This window comes from Pseudophryne corroboree, chromosome 11 (assembly GCF_028390025.1).
Source record: "Pseudophryne corroboree isolate aPseCor3 chromosome 11, aPseCor3.hap2, whole genome shotgun sequence".
In the NCBI taxonomy this organism is placed as follows: Eukaryota; Metazoa; Chordata; class Amphibia; order Anura; family Myobatrachidae; genus Pseudophryne; species Pseudophryne corroboree.
In genome coordinates, this window is record NC_086454.1 from 299,948,258 (window position 1) to 299,972,962 (window position 24,705).

At 49.4% G+C, this 24,705-nt stretch overlaps 2 protein-coding genes across 3 annotated transcripts in view; one reads left to right on the forward strand and one right to left on the reverse strand.

Moving 5' to 3' along the window:
• The window catches only part of LOC134969515 (copine-7-like), a 600,833-nt gene extending 582,369 nt beyond the window's left edge, over positions 1–18,464 (reverse strand). The window contains exons 1-2 of the mRNA XM_063945515.1: positions 18,376–18,464; positions 7,616–7,759 (exon numbers count right to left, since the gene is read on the reverse strand). The gene's annotated coding sequence lies outside the window, so the exon portion shown is untranslated. The remainder of the gene's footprint in view (positions 1–7,615; positions 7,760–18,375) is intronic.
• A 96-nt stretch (positions 18,465–18,560) lies between these two features.
• The window catches only part of LOC134969516 (trafficking protein particle complex subunit 2-like protein), a 45,457-nt gene continuing 39,312 nt past the window's right edge, over positions 18,561–24,705 (forward strand). For both annotated transcript variants that reach the window (XM_063945516.1, XM_063945517.1), the window contains exons 1-3: positions 18,561–18,664; positions 22,728–22,900; positions 23,579–23,666. In XM_063945516.1, coding sequence (XP_063801586.1) covers positions 18,632–18,664; positions 22,728–22,900; positions 23,579–23,666 — 294 coding nt within the window. In that variant the 5' untranslated portion in view covers positions 18,561–18,631. The remainder of the gene's footprint in view (positions 18,665–22,727; positions 22,901–23,578; positions 23,667–24,705) is intronic.

Here is a 24,705-nt window from a genome sequence, read left to right on the forward strand (position 1 = left end):
TTAAGGATCCCAGAAAATTATCGGTGGAGTCTCGGTGTTCTTCCAGCGAGTTTACTCTATCAGAAAGCTGGGAAATATCTTGTTTGATTGATGCCAGCTCTTTTCGTATGGTATCTTGGATATCCTTCTTTGTTGGGAGTGTTTTCATATATTGCAGGATATCTTGAAGAGCGGTGTCGCTGTGTGTGTGTGAGGTGGGCTGTTCCATCATTGACGGGGAAGCAGAGGAAGCAGAATGACAGGATGAGGGGCTGGAGGGAGAAAGGTTTTCAGATAGCCTTGCAGGTGTAGATTGTAGGAACGATCTCATTCCCGGCTGGGTCGCGGTCTCTTTAGGTTGTGCGGTGTTGCCTTTCTTTTTCCCGGATCTAACCATGCTTATAAATGATTGGATGTATACTTGATTGCAGAAGATGTCATGAGTATAGATTTAGAATTGCTTGGTGCGCTATGAAGTGCCTATAGCATGATGACTCCCAATGGAATGGCACTAGCACGTCATTAGTTGGTGATCATTGTTACGGTAGCAGGCACATGGTGGGCCTCACATCTCGCTTCTTCGGTAATGTAGAGGTAGATATAAGGCATCTGCAATGTCGATTCCCAGGGAGCGACCTACTTCCCTTAAAGACTCTATCAGTGAAGTATAAAAGGGATTTAAATGACTTATGTATAACTCTGTATATGAATAGGCCACTAGAGGGTGCTCCAGCTCAAGATATGGATCTCAGAAGGCACTGTCACTGGGAATTAGGCCCTAAGCCCACTGATCTTCAATAAGTATAATATCATTTATAATGATTGCTGATATTTATCAGGTGTTAGGTCTGCCACAGGTGGAGAGGGATCCTACGGCTGCGGAAGGTGATTGAAGGCGAATATTTTGGGGCCCGCCGTGTCTTCGTTCCGGTCCCGGAACTCGCGGCCGGGCTTCCTCCAAACTTCAGTCCCCTGCCTACGGATGCGGGGAGTGGAGGCCTCGGGTGACGAGCTCTAGTTAAGTGCCTCTTTGGCGTAAATATAGCGGGCGGGGGAGGCACAATGAATGCCGCTGAGCCGCCGGGGGACTAGGGACTGGCAGGCCAGTAAAGAACCTACCAGCCGTCGTCTCCTTCTGGCCCGCGGGTATCCTGGACCTCCGTCACCGCCGTCGCACCTCTATTGCGAGGATCAGAGGGGCCTGCGTCCTCACGTCCCGCGGTCTCCCTCTACTCTTGCCTCTGTCTCTCGCTGTGGGCAAATGCAGGCTTCGTCTCTGGGTCCCCAAGCAGGGGTGTGCCACTCGGCCGAGTGTCGACACCGCTCCAGGGGGGAATCCCCACTTTTGTCCCCGGCCTCCTATGGAGGGGCAGGCCGCACCTGTGTGTGACAGTAGGGCGTGAGTGGGCGCTGAGGGAAACAAATAGCGTGTGGATGATGACTGCCCCACCGGGGCCTCCGCCTCGTGTAGCAGGGAGAGGTCTCCCGGGGCGGCGCAGCCCAAGGCCGAGGGGAGAGCTCCAGCGTCTGTAGAATGTAGGGGGGAGCGGGTGCTGCCAGCCGCTAACTAAGTCGCTGGGCGGTCCACTTAGCAGAGCGCTCAGTACTGCGCTGCAGGGCCGTGGATAGAACAGCGGGGTCACGTGGGTTGCGGCCGTCAAGGACCGTCACTTCAGTCACAGCCCGAGCTCCGTGCGTGGAGTGGACTTACCCTCGGATGCCGGACCCGTCCTTTGCTCCTCAGCCGAGGCTTGGTGAGTCCGGGTGGTGTTATGAGAACCGCCGGGCGCCCTCACGCAGCGGAGGTCTACTTTCGGGTGAATCGATCCGGGCTCTCCTTCAACTTTAGGCCCCGGCTTCTATCCGGGGAGAAGGCCGCAATCCGCAGAAGTGCTTAAAAGCACTTCCCGACTCCGCGGGACTCCCCAGATTGTGGTAGCCGGGTAAAGGGGTTTGCTGGGTTGCCTCTTGGCCGTATATGGGCTAGGTAGAGGGTTTTTAAAGGCTCTGATTTGTGTGTTCACCAGAGGAGCTGAAGTGAAACACAGCCACCTTCCTTGCTAGCCAAACCACGCCCGGGGCTTCAGGTCTAAGCCGTATCCCCTTGCTGGCAAAACCACCGGGTACTGTGGGCTACTGAAAATGGTTTAGAGAGAAAACCTGACCTGCACCCATGCCCTGGTGATATAGTTGGATCGCCTGTACTGCCACAGTGTCCACCGCCAGCGCGCGCGGCCCGCCTCACACTGACCGCGCCGGATCGCGATAAAGACCGGGTCCCATAAGCGGGACCCACTCACCACCTCCCGAAGCGCGGCCACGCGATCCCGGAGAGCCCCCGTCGTGTGTGCCTGACGTGAAGAAAACCGGAGCCTCCTGTAGTATTTACCCGGCAACCAGGGCTCGGGAGTGTACAGCGCCGCTGGGGAGAGCTGCAGCTGCAGCAGTGAATGTCTTCTGACATTTACCACCGCTGCTGCCCTTGTAGTCTTCACTTTTTTCTTCAAAAAAAGCTCTTCTTAGGACTGCCTGGAGCAGCCCCTCTGTTATGTGCCTGCTTACTGCAGCACCAACTACAAAACTGAGCTCCTGTGCAGGGAGGCGGGGTTATAGAGGAGGCGGCGCTGTGCATTCTGGGAACAGTCAAAGCTTTGAGCCTGTTGGTGCCTCGGATCAAGATCCTACTCTACACCTCAATGTCTATCCTTGTGGAGCCCAGTGTATCCCGTAGCAGAAATAAAACTAAAGAAGCTCTAGGATCCCCCCTAGCTGTGACCGGCTCCTCCGGGCACATTTTCTAAACTGAGTCTGGTAGAAGGGGCATAGGGGGAGGAGCCAGCCCACACTATTAAACTCTTAAAGTGCCAATGGCTCCTAGTGCACCCGTCTATACCCCATGGTACTAATGTGGATCCCAGCATCCTCTAGGTCGTAAGAGAAATTAAAAAAAAATATATATATACAGAAAAATTAACCACAAGATAAGAAAAATGATGTGAGCCAATAATGTTGCAGCCACTTATACCTCCTATAGTAAACCACAGTGCTTTGGCTAGGACTATCTCCTGATTTAAAGTGCAAAGTCACAGGGTATGCAGCAGTGTTTACCGTATTGCAGCAGTCCCATAGTTATCCGTTCCTAAGTAGTAAGTAACCAGTCCACTGTGGGTGGTCAATTTAGAAATACGTCCACTAGTTGTGAGCACAGGCGTGCGCACAAGGGGTGCCTGGTGCGCACAGGCACCCCCCCCCCCCCCCCAAAGGCCGGCACCCCCGCACACATGCCTTCTGCTGCCGCCGCCAGTTCCCGTCTCTGATGCTGAAGGGAGGAGAGCGCAGCGCACATCTCTCCTGCCCCTCACTGTGTCCCCGTCTCTGGCAGTAATTTAAAATGTCTCTCGGCTATCAGCCAATCAGAGCTTGCGGACCGGCTTTGATTGGCTGACAGCCAGGGACACTGTGAGTGAGGTGAGGCACAGGAAAGACGAACGTTGCGCTCTCCTCCCCTCAGCGTCAGAGACGGGAATTGATGGCAGCAGAGGAGGGTGAAGAGCACCGCTGGGGGCATTAGTGTATCTGTCAACACTGGGGGGCATATACTGTATGTATTTGGCAGCACTGGGGGCATCTGTATCTGGCACCGCTGGGGGCATTTATGTATCTGGCACCGCTAGGGGCAAATACTGAATGTATCTGACACCGCTGGGGGCATTTATGTATCTGGCACCGCTGGGGGCATTCATGTTTCTGGCACCGCTGGGGGCATTTATGTATCTGGCACCGCTGGGGGCATATACTGTATGCATCTGGCACCACTGGGGGCATTCATGTATCTGGCACCACTGGGGGCATTCATGTATCTGGCATCGCTGGGGCATTCATGTATCTGGCATCGCTGGGGCATTCATGTATCTGGCATCGCTGGGGCATTCATGTATCTGGCACCACTGGGGGCATTCATGTATCTGGCACCGCTGGGGGCATATACTATATGCATCTGGCACCACTGTGGGCATTCATGTATCTGGCATCGCTGGGGCATTCATGTATCTGGCATCGCTGGGGCATTCATGTATCTGGCATCGCTGGGGCATTCATGAGTCTGGCATCGCTGGGGCATTCATGTATCTGGCATCGCTGCGGCATTCATGTATCTGGCATCGCTGGGGCATTCATGTATCTGGCACCGCTGGGGGCATTCATGTATCTGGCACCGCTGGGGGCATTCATGTATCTGGCACCGCTGGGGGCATATGTGTATCTGGCACCGCTGGGGGCATATGTGTATCTGGCACCACTGGGAGCATATGTATCTGGCCCAGTAGTTGGTGCTAAACACACCTCTCTGACGGTGCACCCACTAATAAAATGTTCTGCGCACGCCTATTGTTGTGTGGGGCAATTCTGGATGTACAGTATGATGCTGCAGTAACAAATCCAACAGGAAAGAAAAATGTCCAATAAGTACCAAAGTTTACAGCAGGAGATTTGATGGCAATGGGTAAGTGGCTTCACAGGCTCACCTGGAAGAAACCATCGCTGGTAGTGTATGTCATTTAATAGTTTCATACCATCAATGATTTTGGTTATTTTAACCATCAATGGCAACTATCAATGAAGGTGTAACAGGTGGCCATCCCTAGACTGGTGTGCTATGAGGCCAAGCCCCTGTGACTCACAGCACGCGCGGTTAAGTTCCAGTCAATTATTCGGGCTGAGACTTCTTGCTGCTGAGTTGCCCGGCCTCCCTATTCCTCCCCCGGTGGCAGAATTCCAGGGATGTACCAGGTCTTTGTTTTTATTCCTGTTTTACTTTAAGACAACGGATTTGAATCTATATTTCTGCATGCCATCTGCTTATCATATTTTATATAATAAGCATTGTTATTTTTATTAGCAACAGCATATTTAATAACATTTGCGTTCTTATAGAAATCAAGCACCGCACTTACTTATATTACGCAGAAAATAGTTTGGTCTACAGTAGATCTGACTAAACTAATGGGCCCTACAGACTCGGCGACCCGCCGCCGAGCTGCCCAACCGCCGATACAGCAGATGGACGACCCAGCGGCGGGAGGTGACAGGGGGAGTGAAGTTTCTTCACTCCCCCCGTCACCCGGCTCCATAGCAGTGCAAGCTAATATGGACGAGATTGTCCATATTGGGCCTGCATGCATAAGCGATGGGGCACCAACGTTGAACGAGCGTGGGACCGTGCATTGTTCATCGTTGGTGCCTACACACTGAACAATATGAACGAGTTCTTGTTCATTAATGAACGAGAACGTTCATATCGTTCACTTAAATCTTTCAGTGCGTAGGGCCCGTTAGCTGTAATTGCATTGTAAATGCTGATTTACATACAGGACTAAAAGCAACACTTTAAAAAGACATTTCATACACTTTAAATGGAGCCGCTGTGGCCGCTATACTTAATCCTCAACCAACGTACTTATTACACCATTAGCGTACAGAGCCCCGTACCGTGTACGTGCTTTACGTACAAACACCGCGCTGGCTGTACAAAGTACACTCAGCGCGTACACACCCAAAGATACACCGTGAACCCTTAACAGTTAGTAATACACTTTAACCTTAGCAGGGAAAGGAAAACACGACACTAGTTTGTATTTAAAATGCCGGGTTCCGACACCACAACATATTATTACTGAAAGGGGGTTACAATAACAAAGCAATACAATATAAAAGAATAATGGCTACAGTCAATGGTACATACGTGTTTGGTTTTTGCCGCGCTACCCAGTCTGGTCCTCGGTCATCTAGATAGATAACTTTGAGAGTCTTGTGTGACCAGGCCTGCAGCTGGCTCCTTTTATACAATCTTCCAAAACTTAACACAATGGATACTGTAATCTCTTTGTCCATTGGACACAGGGATGGTCATTTACAGTACAGGAGAGGTCATAGGTTGGTTTGAATAGGTGGGCGATGTCTGTTCCAGATGCACTTGTGGGTGGTCTCCTCTGGGTTCCCGCCGCATACTAAATGTACAGTAAATACAGTTTATATCTAGATTCTGCTCCTGCACATAACTATTCGCAGGAACGTGCGATCTTCTGCAAACCAACACCGGAATATTACACTTAAAATACCCTACAGCTGGATACCAAACACCACCTGATAACCTTGTTCTGTCCCCTCCTATCCTGTAAAGGTGAATCCCTTTGTTCTGATACCATTTAAACTGTTGTAACTTGCTGGTGTGGTGCAGGGAGACTATGTGTACATTGTGCACTATTTGTATTAAATATGTAATGTGTTTTGATGGCTTTTCCATGTGTTTACAAACTCTACCATAAATACTCATACCACGCGCTAATGCGCAGGACCGCGGGAGCGACCATACGCAAATTGCGAATATGCGCACGCACGGCAGAACAAGTACACGCATGGAGGCCATCCGTGTGTAGTTTGTACGTGATATCTGTACTGCAATATTTTTCGACTTTGACAGCATTTTGGCATAGGGCGGGGGTAAGTAAAGACTTCCTTCAGCTCTTGAACTAAGGACCTAATTCAGACCAGATCTCTCCTCTGCGAATTTGCAGAGGTCTGTGATCAGATAGTCGCCACCCAGACAGAGTGAAAAACCGCCCCGTGCAAGTCAGCGTACGCCTTGCGAAAATCTGTGCGAACGCCTGTCAGCTGCAAACCCGTTCGCAACTCACTCACCATCACATGATTTTTCCAGTCTGTGCGTAGCCCAGGACCTACTCCTACAATGCGACAGAATCAGGTTGATCAGGGCCGTAGCTGACATCACACACCCACCCTGCAAACGCTTGGGAATGCCTGCATATTTCCTGACACTCCCAGAAAATGGCCCGTTACCACCCCCGAATGCCCGCTTCCTGTCAATCAGCTTGTGTACACCTAGCAATCAAAAAAGTTGCTGGATTTTTTTTGCAATTTGGCCCCGTGCGTGCGCACTGCGATCCGTACGCAGGCGGAGTAGATCGATAATCGGCCGGATGGCAAATTCGCACAACAGCGATCAGGTGTGAATTAGGCCCTAAATCTTATGACGACAGAACAGGGTATGTTCAGCACTTTCACATAGCACATGTAAAGGTGACACACAAAAAGATCAATTAGAAAGCCTAGGCGCTCGTAGATTTGAATAGTCACTTCCTTCAATTGTGATTGTGGTTGTACTGTCAGTTCCTCCCTTCACTCCAAGGGTATTTCACAGATGTACATAAAAAAGAAACAAAACACAACAAGATCCTTGTGTAATACAGCACGGTAAATGAGGTAATTCACACCAAGAGATAATGGAATAAGGACCAATATTGGTTTACAGGGAAGTGACTTTTCAAATCTACGAACGCCTAGGCTTTATAATTTATCTTTTTCGTGTGTGCATCCTGTTTATGTGGGATTAGATGTGATTCCACCTCATTTATATTGCTAGGGCTGCTTGTGGGAAGCGCACAGAGAATTTGTTAATCTTTTGCATTACATGTAACGGTGAGACTTGCCATGACAGCTACTGGTAACCCCATAGACTTTACCAGTTAGGCCTTGGGCCGCCCCATTTGGTAAAACACCTCTGCACATGTTAGTAAGAAGAGACGCATGGTACACTTCCTCCAGGTGACTCAGGACATACCTCCTAACATAAGCTGTGCACACAAACACTGGGAGTGGCCTCTGGGTACTTGGTCATGCATCACGCCTCTGTGTTTCGCAGCTGTCAGCGCCAAGAGATGCCATTCTGGTCTGTCTGACACCCTGCCGGCAGTCTGTTGTGTTCCTGGGAATCAGACGTACAACAAATGTTACTGACCAGGAATGATGTACGTATATCATCTACCTCCTGCACTATAAATGGAACACAGCTGGAATGCAACCTTAATAGGCCTACTTCCACATGCCGTCCCATCAAATGCATGGGCGCCAAGTTCCTGGCCTGGACACAAGTCACAACGCTTATTGGGAGTTATGTTATAATATTATGTTACATACCAGTTACCTGTTTTAATAAAATGTGAAATTTCCAAATGCATTTCTCTTACTATACTGATTCCATGGTGTTCCTGTGTGACAGTCTGTTACATCCTTCTTAATACCCCTTTTACACTCGCAAAAATATCCCGGAATATTGCACATGAACGCGCATCATCCCGGGATTTTGCTCAGTGTGAAAGGGTACAGGGACAATTTCCCGGGAAGCTGTGTAGTGTGAAAGGACCCGTCCCGGGATTCACTACCCGGGACTGTTAAAAGGCCTCGGATTGGAGCTTTCTTGGGCTCAGAAAAGATGATGTCATCATCCAGAGCCCGGGGAAGCATCCTGGAAGCCTGCACTTTACTAAATATACCCCATAGTCTCTGTTCTCCTACACTTCTCTGCTGAAGCTGCAAAGTAGAGAGGTCTGAGTATAAGATATAGTATATGACACTTTACTTTTATCAGTACTTCTGGCTCTGCAGTGTTGTGGAACTGCAAATCACAGCATGTGCTGCCAAATTGCAATGTGGTCCTGCTAGTTCCAAAATAGCTGGCGTGCCACAGGTTTAAATGGTATACAGTCAGTCACATAATAACTTAAAGTGAAACTGTCTTCATATTCATAGTACTTAAAACCACCTTACGAAATTCCTAATGACATACATATGCATTTGCAGTGATTTCCCGGGATCAGTGTAAATGGGGCTGTCCCAGGTCGATCCCAGGTCTTAGTGCAGTGTGAAAAGGGTCAGTCCCGGGAATGCATCCCGAGAGTGACCCGGCTGTGTGAGTCTAAAAGGGGTAGAGCTGGATATAGGGATACCACAAAGCTTAGCGTGTACCATGTGCTTAGTCCAGGCTTCCCCTTCTACCTGTATCTTGTCACTATAACAGCAGCGGCCACTGTCTCCACTGTCACTCCCTAAACCTAATAAGTAGCATAAACATTGGTACAATATAACTCTATAATCATTACATAAATACCAGGAGACATGGATCTTGGGAAATGTAGAACTTGTGTACAGGACAGTAACGAGAAATCTGGGCGTCTCTGGTAAAGAGAATGACTCGCTGCCCACTCCACAATAAGACAAATACATCTGTTTTCTAGCTTTAATTAAGGCAAGTCTCTGATTATGTCCTCCAAACCCATACTCTCCACCACCTATTGCCCAACTGAAAGTAAGCCAAGATCCTATAACCTCTCTCTCACAAACGGGTGGTCTTCTGTATGACGGCGGTCGGGCTCCCGGCGCTCAGTATACCGGCGCCGGGAGCCCGACAGCCGGCATACCGACACTTATTTTCCCTCGTGGGGGTCCACGACCCCCATAGAGGGAGAATAAAATAGTGTGGCGCGCGTAGCGCGGCGAGCGCAGCGAGCCCGCAAGGGGCTCATTTGCGCTCGCCACGCTGTCGGTAAGCCGGTGGTCGGGCTCCCGGCGCCGGGATGCTGGTCGCCGGGAGCCCGACCGCCGGCCAGCCGTAGTGAACCCCTCACAAACACATGGTCCTCTGGTTAACAAAAAGTCACAGCGTGTTTTTTTTTAGCCGCGTTAAGCAATATCTGGACAACTCACGGCTAAATCGACCCCATAAATGTGACTGCCAAAGTAGAAAGGAAATTCGAAGTGAATGGATGGAGGCCAGTGGACTGTATATGCAGAGCCGTCTTACCAGGACTGCAGGTCCTAGGCAAAGCAATGCACTGGGCCCCTCCCCACCCAGTAATGGGAATAAACATAAATCATAACTTACCTCACCCGTGGTCCCGTCCCATCCCTCCACATACTTCCATACAGTGACTGGCTGTAAGCACTCTGATTGGTGGATAGCTCTAGGCATTCACCCATCAGCATGCTGACAGACGTTCATCTGCCTCTGCCTGCCTGCCAGCCGGCTGTCCTATGCACCAACCCAGCAGCCACACTCTATGCATTCCCCAGCACTTTATCAGTATAGTGTCCCTTATTTCCCCACAGTTACATGGCTCTATGTCAGCTTGTCCAGAGCAGGTCATTGGAGTGGTGGGGTGTACTGCAGTGGTACTACAGTACATACTGACCTGCATACACCAACTTTCCTGCATACCACAAGGGGATCTCTCCACCGCTGCCACGCACAGCACAAAGGAAGGGACCAGCGGTTGCACAGTCACTTCTAATGCTGGAAAGCCCCTAGAATGTGATGGGACCCTGGGCAACAGCCTAGAGTGCCTATATGTTAAGATGGCCCTGTGCATATGGTCTCCAGAAGATTAAGGGCCGTATTCAATTAGCGACGGTTAATTACCACCGCTAATTGATATACCAGGACTTATCAATTAAAGCCAGCGATCAACCATCAGGCTGCACTTAATGCAGATATCTCCTGAGGGTGCTCAAACAGAAATCCGCATTACGTGTCCTTAGCGCAGATGCCACAGACATGTTAGCTGGTAATTTACCGTACAAGGAAAAGGGTCTGTAGCAGAATAGCTCCGGGCATAAAAGCCCAACACTAAACTACTGCGGATAACTGAAACCGGCCTTAAGTGACTCTGGTATTCTGAAATAAATGTGAGATGTTTATAACACTCCTGTCACCAGCTGACACTGAAATGTTAGGCCACTTAGAGCAAGTGTTAGCGCAGCCATGGCTGTGGGCGAGTGCCAGAATGTCCTTCAATCCGGGACAAATTGGGACCTGCAGTGCACCCTTATAAATTACAGCTGAATAGAGACCCGCACTGTAACAAAGTCCTCACAGGAACCACAAAGCGCATGCCAGGATGAGCCAACTTTCAGCTTGTATTTACTACAGTAGCGGCTACGTTCTGATTGGTCACAGCATGGGAAAGCCGCTCTGCATCACATCACTAATGAAGCCCATTTACGTCCATTTCATTAATGAACTTCACTACTATTCAGCACAGAGCGACTTTCCCACACCCTGACCAATCAGAGAGCACAGGCTCTCTGTAGTACATAGAAGATGACAGGTGGATTGCTGTATCTTTATGTTTATGCCTAACAGACTCGGCCTGTGTGGCATTATTACAGTGGGCACAGGCTGCGGGCTCCGGTTATATGCCACCAGCCGGCCTGTCACAGCCTAGTGCTGGATACTAGAGAGATACAGACAACCTGGTTTTCAACACCCCCGACTATATATATTGGTGTATAGGCTCGGCAGAAGACCACTCCTTACATCTCTGATTAGGAGCTCTGGCTGTCGCTGCCTCTACTGGAAAATTCCATTCTTCTAAAATGGCCAATCACGATTCTGAGGATGAGATTATAGTGTAGGGGGCATTGCTTTGGGCACTGAGTTGTTAGGAAAGTCCCGCCTATACTGAAAGGTCATTTTGTGGGGGAAATAGAAATACAATTTTAACACCTGTAGTTTATGGACGACCGTGTGACCAGCAGGTGCTGTAACGATGATGGGTCTATTTTCATGTACAGGTCTGGAGCTGTAGTCCCATCTGTTCCACTGTTACTCAGGCCCCAGCGTTGGTACCGGGGTGGTCAGTGGCATCTAGTACTAGGGATGACCATCAACCATCGATCATTAGAAATCATCGATGGTCATCACCCAATGTAAGATGGTTTTACCATCGATGCCAGTGAAACAACTAGTTTTGCACCATCGATGGTAGCCATTGGCCCGCCTGCCGATGATTTTCATTTCCCTAACTGCGGTGCAGAGCTACTAGGCTGCTCTGTGTCGGCCGCATCTTTCTTCTTGCTCTGAGGGCTTTAGCTCCATCGCCCAGCAGAGAAATGCATGGGATTCAGGGACCTGCAGTGCGCATGCGCAAAACGATAGCAGAAACCATCGATGGTATAACATTGCATGGTTTCATACCATCGATGGTTCTACTTATGTTTTCCATTGATGGCAACCCTTAACGGGAAATACACTGATAGCCATCCCTACACGGTACAGCCAATAGATCAAACCTGAAAAGGGGCGGGACCTTGTCGGAAGGGTACGTGGCCTCACAGCAAGCGTTTATATCACTCCAGGGGGGTACCCCACATTCCAGGAGATGTCTGGCTGCCCCCGGAAACTCTCACTGCAGTACCGGCTCCTCAGTGACAGGTGTTGAGGGCTGTAGGATAATGTCATAGTGTAGCTCCCGGCTCCCAGTCACTGAGGAGAAGCCGGCATTTGGTGTCCCATCCTGGAAGGGTGCCCCCAGGTGTGGTCTGCATGACATTAGTTACGGCTTTGTCTGGCCCATATGGTGCGTACACACTGGCCGATATATCGGCCGTTCTATTGAATGCCCGCTATATTGCGGGTCCGTAGGCCATTGTGTTCAAAGGATATGCCTGTGAATGTCGTCCTTCACAGACGTATTGCGTCGGCCCTGCAGCACAGTCGACGGCCAATATAATAAGAATTTACTTACCGATAATTCTATTTCTCATAGTCCGTAGTGGATGCTGGCGACTCCGAAAGGACCATGGGGAATAGCGGCTCCGCAGGAGACTGGGCACAAAAGTAAAAAGCTTTAGGACTACCTGGTGTGCACTGGCTCCTCCCCCTATGACCCTCCTCCAAGCCTCAGTTAGGATACTGTGCCCGGACGAGCGTACACAATAAGGAAGGATTTTGAATCCCGGGTAAGACTCATACCAGCCACACCAATCACACCGTACAACTTGTGATCTGAACCCAGTTAACAGCATGATAACAGAAGGAGCCTCTGAAAAGATGGCTCACAACAACAATAACCCGATTTTTGTAACAATAACTATGTACAAGTAATGCAGACAATCCGCACTTGGGATGGGCGCCCAGCATCCACTACGGACTATGAGAAATAGAATTATCGGTAAGTAAATTCTTATTTTCTCTAACGTCCTAGTGGATGCTGGGGACTCCGAAAGGACCATGGGGATTATACCAAAGCTCCCAAACGGGCGGGAGAGTGCGGATGACTCTGCAGCACCGAATGAGAGAACTCCAGGTCCTCCTCAGCCAGGGTATCAAATTTGTAGAATTTAGCAAACGTGTTTGCCCCTGACCAAGTAGCTGCTCGGCAAAGTTGTAAAGCCGAGACCCCTCGGGCAGCCGCCCAAGATGAGCCCACTTTCCGTGTGGAATGGGCTTTTACAGATTTTGGCTGTGGCAGGCCTGCCACAGAATGTGCAAGCTGAATTGTACTACAAATCCAACGAGCAATCGTCTGCTTAGAAGCAGGAGCACCCAGCTTGTTGGGTGCATACAGGATAAACAGCGAATCAGATTTTCTGACTCCAGCCGTCCTGGAAACATATATTTTCAGGGCCCTGACTACGTCCAGCAACTTGGAATCCTCCAAGTCCCTAGTAGCCGCAGGCACCACAATAGGCTGGTTTAAGTGAAAAGCTGAAACCACCTTAGGGAGAAATTGAGGACGAGTCCTCAATTCTGCCCTGTCCGTATGAAAAATTAGGTAAGGGCTTTTATAGGATAAAGCCGCCAATTCTGAGACACGCCTGGCTGAAGCCAGGGCTAACAGCATTACCACTTTCCATGTGAGATATTTTAAGTCCACAGTGGTGAGTGGTTCAAACCAATGTGATTTTAGGAATCCCAAAACTACATTGAGATCCCAAGGTGCCACTGGAGGCACAAAAGGAGGCTGTATATGCAGTACTCCCTTGACAAACGTCTGAACTTCAGGAACAGAAGCCAGTTCTTTTTGGAAGAATATTGACAGGGACGAAATTTGAACCTTAATGGACCCTAATTTGAGGCCCATAGACAGTCCTGTTTGCAGGAAATGCAGGAAACGACCCAGTTGAAATTCCTCTGTAGGGGCCTTCCTGGCAACATATTTACGCCAAATACGGTGATAATGTTGTACGGTTACATCCTTCCTGGCTTTGATCAGGGTAGGGATGACTTCATCCGGAATGCCTTTTTCCTTCAGGATCCGGCGTTCAACCGCCATGCCGTCAAACGCAGCCGCGGTAAGTCTTGGAACAGACATGGTCCCTGCTGGAGCAGGTCCTTTCTTAGAGGTAGAGGCCACGGGTCTTCCGTGAGCATCTCTTGAATTTCCGGGTACCAAGTCCTTCTTGGCCAATCCGGAGCCACGAGTATAGTCTTTACTCCTCTCCTTCTTATGATTCTCAGTACTTTTGGTATGAGAGGAAGAGGAGGGAACACATACACTGACTGGTACACCCACGGTGTTACCAGAGCGTCCACAGCTATTGCCTGAGGGTCCCTTGACCTGGCGCAATATCTGTCCAGTTTTTTGTTGAGGCGGGACGCCATCATGTCCACCTTTGGTTTTTCCCAACGGTTCACAATCATGTGGAAGACTTCTGGGTGAAGTCCCCACTCCCCCGGGTGAAGATCGTGTCTGCTGAGGAAGTCTGCTTCCCAGTTGTCCACTCCCGGAATGAACACTGCTGACAGTGCTATCACATGATTCTCCGCCCAGCGAAGAATCCTTGCCACTTCCATCATTGCCCTCCTGCTTCTTGTGCCGACCTGTCTGTTTACGTGGGCGACTGCCGTGATGTTGTCCGACTGGATCAACACCGGCTGACCCTGAAGCAGAGGTCTTGCCTGACTTAGGGCATTGTAAATGGCCCTTAGTTCCAGGATATTTATGTGAAGTGACGTTTCCATGCTTGACCACAAGCCCTGGAAATTTCTTCCCTGTGTGACTGCTCCCCAGCCTCTCAGGCTGGCATCCGTGGTCACCAGGACCCAATCCTGAATGCCGAATCTGCGGCCCTCTAGGAGATGAGCACTCTGTAACCACCACAGGAGAGACCCCCTTGTCCTTGGAGACAGGGTTATCCGCTGATGCATTTGAAGATGCGATCCGGACCATTTGTCCAGCAGATCCCACTGAAAAGTTCTTGCGTGGAATCTGCCGAATGGAATCGCTTCGTAAGAAGCCACCATCTTTCCCAGGACCCTTGTGCATTGATGTACTGACACTTGGCCTGGTCTTAGGAGGTTCCTGACTAGGTCGGATAACTCCTTGGCTTTCTCCTCCGGGAGAAACACCTTTTTCTGTACTGTGTCCAGAATCATCCCTAGGAACAGCAGACGTGTCGTCGGAATCAGCTGCGATTTTGGAATATTTAGAATCCATCCGTGCTGTCGTAGTACTACTTGAGATAGTGCTACTCTGACCTCTAACTGTTCTCTGGACCTTGCCCTTATCAGGGGATCGTCCAAGTAAGGGATAATTAAGACGCCTTTTCTTCGAAGAAGAATCATCATTTCGGCCATTACCTTGGTAAAGACCCGGGGTGCCGTGGACAATCCAAACGGCAGCGTCTGAAACTGATAGTGACAGTTCTGTACCACGAACCTGAGGTACCCTTGGTGAGAAGGGCAAATTGGGACATGGAGGTAAGCATCCTTGATGTCCAGAGACACCATATAGTCCCCTTCTTCCAGGTTCGCTATCACTGCTCTGAGTGACTCCATCTTGAACTTGAACCTTTTTATGTAAGTGTTCAAGGATTTCAGATTTAAAATGGGTCTCACCGAGCCGTCCGGCTTCGGTACCACAAACAGCGTGGAATAATACCCCTTTCCCTGTTGTAGGAGGGGTACCTTGATTATCACCTGCTGGGAATACAGCTTGTGAATGGCTTCCAATACCGCCTCCCTGTTGGGGGGAGACGTTGGTAAAGCAGACTTCAGGAACCGGCGAGGGGGAGACGTCTCGAATTCCAATTTGTACCCCTGAGATACTACCTGCAGGATCCAGGGGTCCACTTGCGAGTGAGCCCACTGCGCGCTGAAATTCTTGAGACGGGCCCCCACCGTGCCTGAGTCCGCTTGTAAGGCCCCAGCGTCATGCTGAGGACTTGGCAGAAGCGGGGGAGGGCTTCTGTTCGTGGGAAGAGGCTGTCTGCTGCAGTCTTTTTCACCTTCCTCTGCCCCGGGGCAGATATGAGTGGCCTTTTGCCCGCTTGCCCTTATGGGGACGAAAGGACTGAGCCTGAAAAGACGGTATCTTTTTCTGCTGCGAGGTGACTTGGGGTAAAAAGGTGGATTTTCCAGCCGTTGCCGTGGCCACCAGGTCCGATAGACCGACCCCAAATAACTCCTCCCCTTTATACGGCAATACTTCCATATGCCGTTTGGAATCCGCATCCCCTGACCACTGTCGCGTCCATAATCCTCTTCTGGCAGAAATGGACATCGCACTTACTCTTGATGCCAGAGTGCAAATATCCCTCTGTGCATCTCGCATATATAGAAATGCATCCTTTAAATGCTCTATAGTCAATAATATATTGTCCCTGTCCAGGGTATCAATATTTTCAGTCAGGGAATCCGACCAAGCCACCCCAGCACTGCACATCCAGGCTGAGGCGATTGCTGGTCGCAGTATAATACCAGTATGTGTGTATATACTTTTAAGGATATTTTCCAGCTTCCTATCAGCTGGTTCCTTGAGGGCGGCCGTATCAGGGGACGGTAACGCCACTTGTTTTGATAAGCGTGTGAGCGCCTTATCTACGCTAGGGGGTGTTTCCCAACGCGCCCTAACCTCTGGCGGGAAAGGGTATAATGCCAATAACTTTTTAGAAATTAGCAGTTTTTTATCGGGGGAAACCCACGCTTCATCACACACCTCATTTAATTCATCTGATTCGGGAAAAACTACGGGTAGTTTTTTCACACCCCACATAATACCCTTTTTTGTGGTACTTGTAGTATCAGAAATGTTCAAAACCTCCTTCATTGCCGTGATCATGTAACGTGTGGCCCTACTGGAAAATACGTTTGTTTCCTCACCGTCGACACTGGAGTCAGTGTCCGTGTCTGTATCGACCTGAGGTAACGGGCGCTTTAGAGCCCCTGACGGTGTTTGAGACGCCTGTACAGGTATTAACTGATTTGCCGGCTGTCTCATGTCGTCAACAGTCTTTTGTAAAGTGCTGACACTATCACGTAATTCTTTCCATAAGACCATCCAGTCAGGTGTCGACTCCCTAGGGGGTGACATCACTAACACAGGCAATTGCTCCGCCTCCACACCATTTTCCTCCTCATACATGTCGACACAACGTACCGACACACAGCACACACACAGGGAATGCTCTGATAGAGGACAGGACCCCACTAGCCCTTTGGGGAGACAGAGGGAGAGTTTGCCAGCACACACCAGAGCGCTATATATATACAGGGATAACCTTATATAAGTGTTTTTCCCTAATATAGCTGCTGTATATATTTATATGCCAATTTAGTGCCCCCCCTCTCTTGTTTTACCCTGTTTCTGTAGTGCAGGACTGCAGGGGAGAGTCAGGGAGCCTTCCTCCAACGGAGCTGTGAGGAAAAAATGGCGCCAGTGTGCTGAGGAGATAGGCTCCGCCCCTTTTTCGGCGGCCTTTCTCCCGCTTTTTTATGTAAAAATTGGCAGGGGTTAAATACATCCATATAGCCCAGGAGCTATATGTGATGTCTTTTTTGCCAAAAAAGGTGTTTTTATTGCGTCTCAGGGCGCCCCCCCCCAGCGCCCTGCACCCTCAGTGACCGGAGTGTGAAGTGTGCTGAGAGCAATGGCGCACAGCTGCAGTGCTGTGCGCTACCTTATTGAAGACAGGACGTCTTCTGCCGCCGATTTTCCGGACCTCTTCCGTCTTCTGGCTCTGTAAGGGGGACGGCGGCGCGGCTCTGGGACCCATCCATGGCTGGGCCTGTGATCGTCCCTCTGGAGCTAATGTCCAGTAGCCTGAGAAGCCCAATCCACTCTGCACGCAGGTGAGTTCGCTTCTTCTCCCCTTAGTCCCTCGGTGCAGTGAGCCTGTTGCCAGCAGGTCTCACTGAAAATAAAAAACCTACTTTAAACTTTTACACTAAGCAGCTCAGGAGAGCCCCTTAGCCTGCACCCGTCTCGTTCGGGCACAAAAATCTAACTGAGGCTTGGAGGAGGGTCATAGGGGGAGGAGCCAGTGCACACCAGGTAGTCCTAAAGCTTTTTACTTTTGTGCCCAGTCTCCTGCAGAGCCGCTATTCCCCATGGTCCTTTCGGAGTCCCCAGCATCCACTAGGACGTTAGAGAAATCTAACAATATATTGGCTCATCGCTCTATGCCTACAGGTGGTCAGCTGACTGTCCTTACACAAGCTGCACCAGCTGGCGGTGACTGATAACCGAACTGGTTGGGCGCATTTAAACGCCCGTCCAGTTTGTGACATCAGTCCCGACGGATCAGGCAGTGTGTATGCTCAACACACTGCCCAGTCTATGTGTAGATATTTCTGCAGACCAATTGATCTGCAGATATATCTACTATTGTGTACCCAGCATTAGATAGATAGATAGATAGATAGATAGATAGATAGATAGATAGATAGATAGATAGATAGATAGATAGATAGAATTGTTGAACTAAGTATAAAAAAAAACATTCTGCACACAGGCTATATCCAACACTGGAGTAACATGATACCTGACACTACAGTGAAGCACCACACAGAACATTACTTCCATCAACTGGCGCGTGTGTGTGTGTGTGTGTGGGGGGGGGAAATGCAATTGGCATGAGGATGCTCAGGACTCAGGTCACATGATCGGGCGCGTCATCCAACGCCAGCCATAACCGCAGCTCGGCGATCATGAGAGCAGCAGTCGAGTCATGTGGTCAAACTGACCAATCACACAGCAGGTGACAGACACAGAGTCATGTGACCAGTGAGAGGAGCAAGATGGCGGTGTGTGTATCTGTCATAGCTAAGGAGGTGAGGGCAGTCATTACCTGTAGTTATAGGGCTGTCAGGGGATTATACTGTATATAATGACTTTATTATTGCATCAGGGGGGAACTGGCATTTAGTCCTGATTGCATCGTTATGTCTGAAGCTATTTGTATGCATGAAGGAAGGGAACAGGTCAGACCTAAGCAACCTCACTGCCTGCGGTATGCTGGGTTTTGTTGTTCTACATCTAACTTCAGGCTTCATCCCTAGAATGGTGCAAAATTCCAGGCTGCTATAGAATGCTGGGGCTTATAGTTCCACAGTAGTTGACAAATCATAAGTTTATGGTCTATGCTGGGTACACAACGTGTGACACTCCAGCTGCTGTGAAGAACATATCCCAGCATGCACTTTCATAGTTTTAGTGTGTCGGCAAAACTAGGTATTGCGTACATATGTATGCAGAGGAAAACAAAGTGATAGGGACAGTCCAGCACATCAAAGTTCTGGTTACACCCCTATGATGCGTTGTCATGTTCCCTTCTCATGTACGCACACTTGTTCTGTTTCCCCAACATGAACATTCGGGAGGTATGTCTATAGGGGTGTAGTCCGACTGGCCGGCTGTTGAGATCCCGACCGCAGGAATGCTGGCAGTGGGGTGAGCGCAAAAGAGCCCCCCTTGCGGGCTCGCTGCGGGCACAGTGGCGCGCTATGCTATTTATTCTCCCTCCAGGTGTGTCGTGGACACACTAAGAGGGAAAATGGTTGTCTATATCCCGACAGTCTGTATATTGAATACCTCCCGTCTATAGGTATGTCTGAGGAGCAGAGAGTAGTACTTGTCATTGTACAGCTGTCACACAGACCGTGCCACCTATCCCATGTGTCTGTCACACAAACCATGTCACCTATCCCATGCGTCTGCCACACAAACCATGTCACCTATCCCATGCGTCTGCCACACAAACCATGTCACCTATCCCATGCGTCTGTCACACAGACCGTGCCACCTATCCCATGTGTCTGTCACACAGACCATGCCACCTATCCCATGTGTCTGTCACACAAACCATGTCACCTATCCCATGCGTCTGCCACACAAACCATGTCACCTATCCCATGCGTCTGTCACACAGACCGTGCCACCTATCCCATGTGTCTGTCACACAGACCATGCCACCTATCCCATGTGTCTGTCACACAAACCATGTCACCTATCCCATGTGTCTGTCACACAAACCATGTCACCTATCCCATGTGTCTGTCACACAGACCATGCCACCTATCCCATGTGTCTGTCACACAGACCATGTCACCTATCCCATGCGTCTGCCACACAGACCATGTCACCTATCCCATGCGTCTGCCACACAAACCATGTCACCTATCCCATGCGTCTGTCACACAGACCGTGCCACCTATCCCATGTGTCTGTCACACAGACCATGCCACCTATCCCATGTGTCTGTCACACAAACCATGTCACCTATCCCATGCGCTGCCACACAAACCATGTCACCTATCCCATGCGTCTGTCACACAAACCATGCCACCTATCCCATGCGTCTGTCACACAAACCATGCCACCTATCCCATGCGTCTGTCACACAAACCATGCCACCTATCCCATGCGTCTGTCACACAAACCATGTCACCTATCCCATGCGTCTGTCACACAAACCATGCCACCTATCCCATGTGTCTGTCAGACAGACCATGCCACCTATCCCATGTGTCTGTCAAACAGACCATGCCACCTATCCCATGCGTCTGTCAGACAGACCATGCCACCTATCCCATGCGTCTGTCAGACAGACCATGCCACCTATCCCATGTGTCTGTCAGACAGACCATGCCACCTATCCCATGTGTCTGCCAAACAGACCATGCCACCTATCCCATGTGTCTGCCAAACAGACCATGCCACCTATCCCATGTGTCTGTCAGACAGACCATGCCACCTGTCCCATGTGTCTGTCAGACAGACCATGCCACGTGTCCCATGTGTCTGTCAGACAAACCATACCACCTATCCCAGGTAGCTGTCACACAGACCATGCCACCTATCCCATGTATCCCAGTGACAGATGCACCTTCATGTCCTCTCACATCCTCCCATACTCTGGGAGATTCAGCTTGTAGACAATCTGGTAAAACTACAACCTCCACTTTCAAGGTCTTGAGCCTCACCGGCCACAAATTGCTGTACGTATATAGTGTTCACTCTAGGAGTGAAAAGGGGCAGGGCGCCGGACTCCGGGGACACATGTGCACGCGCGGCGAAGCCGAAACGGGGGCGCGGCCACGCAAATTAGGGGGCGTGGCCATGCCTACGTCATTTTAGGGGGCGGTGCGGCCCACAGACGCTACTATAGAGAGCGTCTGTGGCCGGCGACGTCACTGTTGGGGGCGTGCCCAGCACCTCCGTCTGTGCTGGGCTTCCCCCAGCCCTCTCCCAATGCGTGAATGGATGCCGCACGCATGCGCACGGCATCTATACACGCCGGGAGGGCAGGAAGCGGTCGGCTGTTCTAGCAGGGCGCCGCAAAAGGGGCAGGGCGGGTTTTGCCTGCTAAAAAAAGGGGCAGGGCGCGGCGCCCTGCTAAACCAGCCTAGAGTGAACACTACGTATAGGCCCTGATAGATTGCTGATCCCATCTGATCAGGAATGTGCCAATGTCAGTTGTGCTAGCTGATAACATTATTTAGATGATCGCATTAGGACTTGTATGTAGTCTTCCTCCTTGGTGCTAAATGGTCATGTCTGTCATATATGGCCCCACATGTGTATTTATGCCTGTAGACACATCTGACAGAGCTACTTCCGCTGGGCACCCTCAATGTGATTCATGTTAATAACTGTTCATTCTCATTACATGATTTTCCTCCTCTTGGTGTTGTAGTCTGGTAAACATGAAGAGTTATCCCAACTTCAAGGAAGAGGCCTCTATATTATCTGCTCAGTCCATTGTCTTGAAATGCTATTGTCTGCACTGTATGATCATTTTTAGGTGAGAACTAACAAGCGTACACATGTATCTGCATTACCAAACAGACTGCACAGAAGATGTAGGGGTACATGTACTAAAGATTCTAAAAATGAAATGAGGTGATGTTGCCAATAGCAACCAATCACATTCTATTATTTCTCTGTTGCGTCCTAGAAAATGATAGACAGAATCTGATTGGTTGCTATGGGCAACATCATCTCTTTTCATTTTTAGAAGCTTTATTTATTTACCCTGTAGAATAGCTGAGGGCTGTTAGTGGTGCTATAGAGTTTCCTCAGATCCTGCTGCGGGTGTCACATATTGATGTTATGTTTCTCTGTGGAATGTCAGGGCAGCACGGATGCTGTAATGGTTAGCACTACTGCCTCACAGCACTGAGGTCATGGGTTCAATTCCCACCATGGCCCTAACTGTGTTGAGTTTGTATATTCTCCCCCTGCTTGCGTGGGATTCCTCCGGGTACTCCGGTTTCCTCCCACAGTCCAAAAATATACAGGTAGGTTAATTTGTCTCCCAACAAAAATTAACCCTAACGTGAATATAGATTTTAAGCTCCCCTGGGGCAGGGACTTATGTGAATGGACAAATATTCTCTGAAAAGCTAAATATGTGTGCGCTATATAAATAACTGGTAATAATAATATTAAATAATGTCACTGACACATGAAACCTTCCCTGGTGATCCACTTACCTCCCACCGCTACACCATAGGTGTACCTGCTCCTAGTACATAATTAAGCAGCTACTGTGTTATTGACACTTCCTGCTGCCATGATAGAGATGGCTATATACTATAATACCCTTTTCAGACAGAAACATCTGAAATTACCGACTTTTTCCCAGCATTTCGATGCCGGGTCGCTTAGCCTGACCCAGCCTAACCCCCCTTTCTCTCAGGGAAGCAACTTATCGGGTGACACAGTTCTAACCAGTAATTTGCAGATCAACACGGGTATTTCTTTTGTGCGAAAGGGATATAACTTACTGTTACACAAAGCCAGGAAATACCTGAGATACACCGTTCAGGAGAGAGATCTGTTTCTAGCTGTGATCTGTGTTAGTAATTAGAACCGTGCCGTCCTCTGTTGCAGAATTATCCCCTATACATTCACAGCATCCCCTCTGAGAACCAGCTGAAGTTTCACTACACCGTCCACACCTCCCTGGATGTCGTGGATGAGAAGATCTCTGCTATGGGGAAGGCTCTTGTGGACCAAAGGGAACTTTACCTGGGACTGTTGTACCCCACAGAGGACTACAAAGTGTATCCTGTATTTGTGTCTCATTTTGTCAGTGTGGGTCATTCTGGCTCTCTGTGATAAGGTAGGCTCAGGAACAGCACCACATGGCAAACATTTTGTGAGTCATTGTACTATAGCTGTGTATGGCCTCCACAGTACTGCTGGGTGTATAGAAGCCTTGTTATAGACCTGCATGGGGTCATATAGTTATACATGGAGCCTTAGACCTACTGCATCAGTCTGCATCTGTACTAACCATGGAGGGAATTGGGGCCTACCCAGCACGCACCCATTCCTATTTATGTAAGGCCTTACATTCTATGTAATGTACATAACTTGTATCTGGCCAATACCTACTACCTCCTCCGGGTGTCACCAGCAGCTGTGGTCACCAGCAGCTGGGGTGTTTGGGGGTAATTACACTGCAGGGATGGAAAGAGGAGGTACACATGTTATTTCCTGCACCCCCTTCCCCATCCCCCACATCCATTTCCTGGTACTGATTGCAGGGTCATCCCTCCCAAGTGGGACAGTGTACAGCACATAGAAGGGTTCCTCCTGTCTCTATTTCCAGAAACACCACGTTCCAGGCTGCAGAGAGCAGCACCTTGCATGTAATAGGGCAGATAGAGATGGGAACAGTCAGGACTTTGGATTTTCTCCTTAGCAAACAAATGCACATGTTCTTTAACTGCTCTCAGATATGGATACGTCACAAACTCCAAAGTCAAGTTTGTCATGGTGGTGGATTCCTCAAACACGGCTCTCCGGGATAATGAGATCCGCAGTGTGAGTGACGGATGGGGTGTATATTGCTGGGGTGGTCCCAGCTTCTAGCTGACACTCCTATAGGCCAGTGCTAGCTGTGACTTGTCTGCTACAGATTACAAGCTCTGCCTATCAGAAGTGATCTTCCGAGATTTCCTATAAACCCTAAAAAGGGGAACTTTGCCTTCAGCCAACACTATTATCCTGGTAGATTTGGTTGTGTGTTTTTGCCCTTGGATATGACAAGACTTGGCCACCTGATCTGCTGAAAAGTAAATCTGCCTGTTCATTAAATTTCCTTGAACACGAAATTCCTCTTTAACATTTTCTGATTCTACTGTATGAAACTAAATATCACGCTAACTACAGATGTGTCCTCATACATCTAGCCTCAATACGCCCTGTAACGCGAGATGCCTGGCGTGTGTTATCTGACAGGTAGCGATGGGCGTCTTTTTTTTTTTCTTTTTTTTCTTTGTCAAATATGCATATTAGTCGCAACACAATGTGACCATGACACAGCAAGAGACTCTGCTGACTAATATGATATGTGACACTTGTATATTGTGTGTGACTTGAGTCTGTATATGGAGCACAATGGAACTTGACATAGAAAAAGCTGCAGCTGTGACACTTAGCACTTTGTATGCAGATTCAGAGACTCATTCGCACACAGATATACAAGTGTCGCATATCACATTAATCAGCACAGTCTCCTGGAGCGCCCCTTGTTGTGACTAAAGTGCAGAAAAAGGCACCAGACGCTAGCAGAGGACCTGGCGTGCAAAGAGACGCTGTTTGACGCAGCTGCAGCAAAGATGTGTGAGGGCATGTGCACCAGGCCTTCTAATGATTTATTTCTCTAGCATCCATAAGGGATTTTGGGGACAGATTAGTATGATGGGGTATAGACGGGCTCAAAGGAGCCAGTGCACTTTACATTTCTTCCACTGGGTGTGCTGGCTCCTCCCCTCTATGCCTCCTCCTACAGCACAGTTTAGAAAAAAGTGCCACCAGGAGAGGATGCACACTCTGCAAGCTCCAGAGAAAAGAATTTACT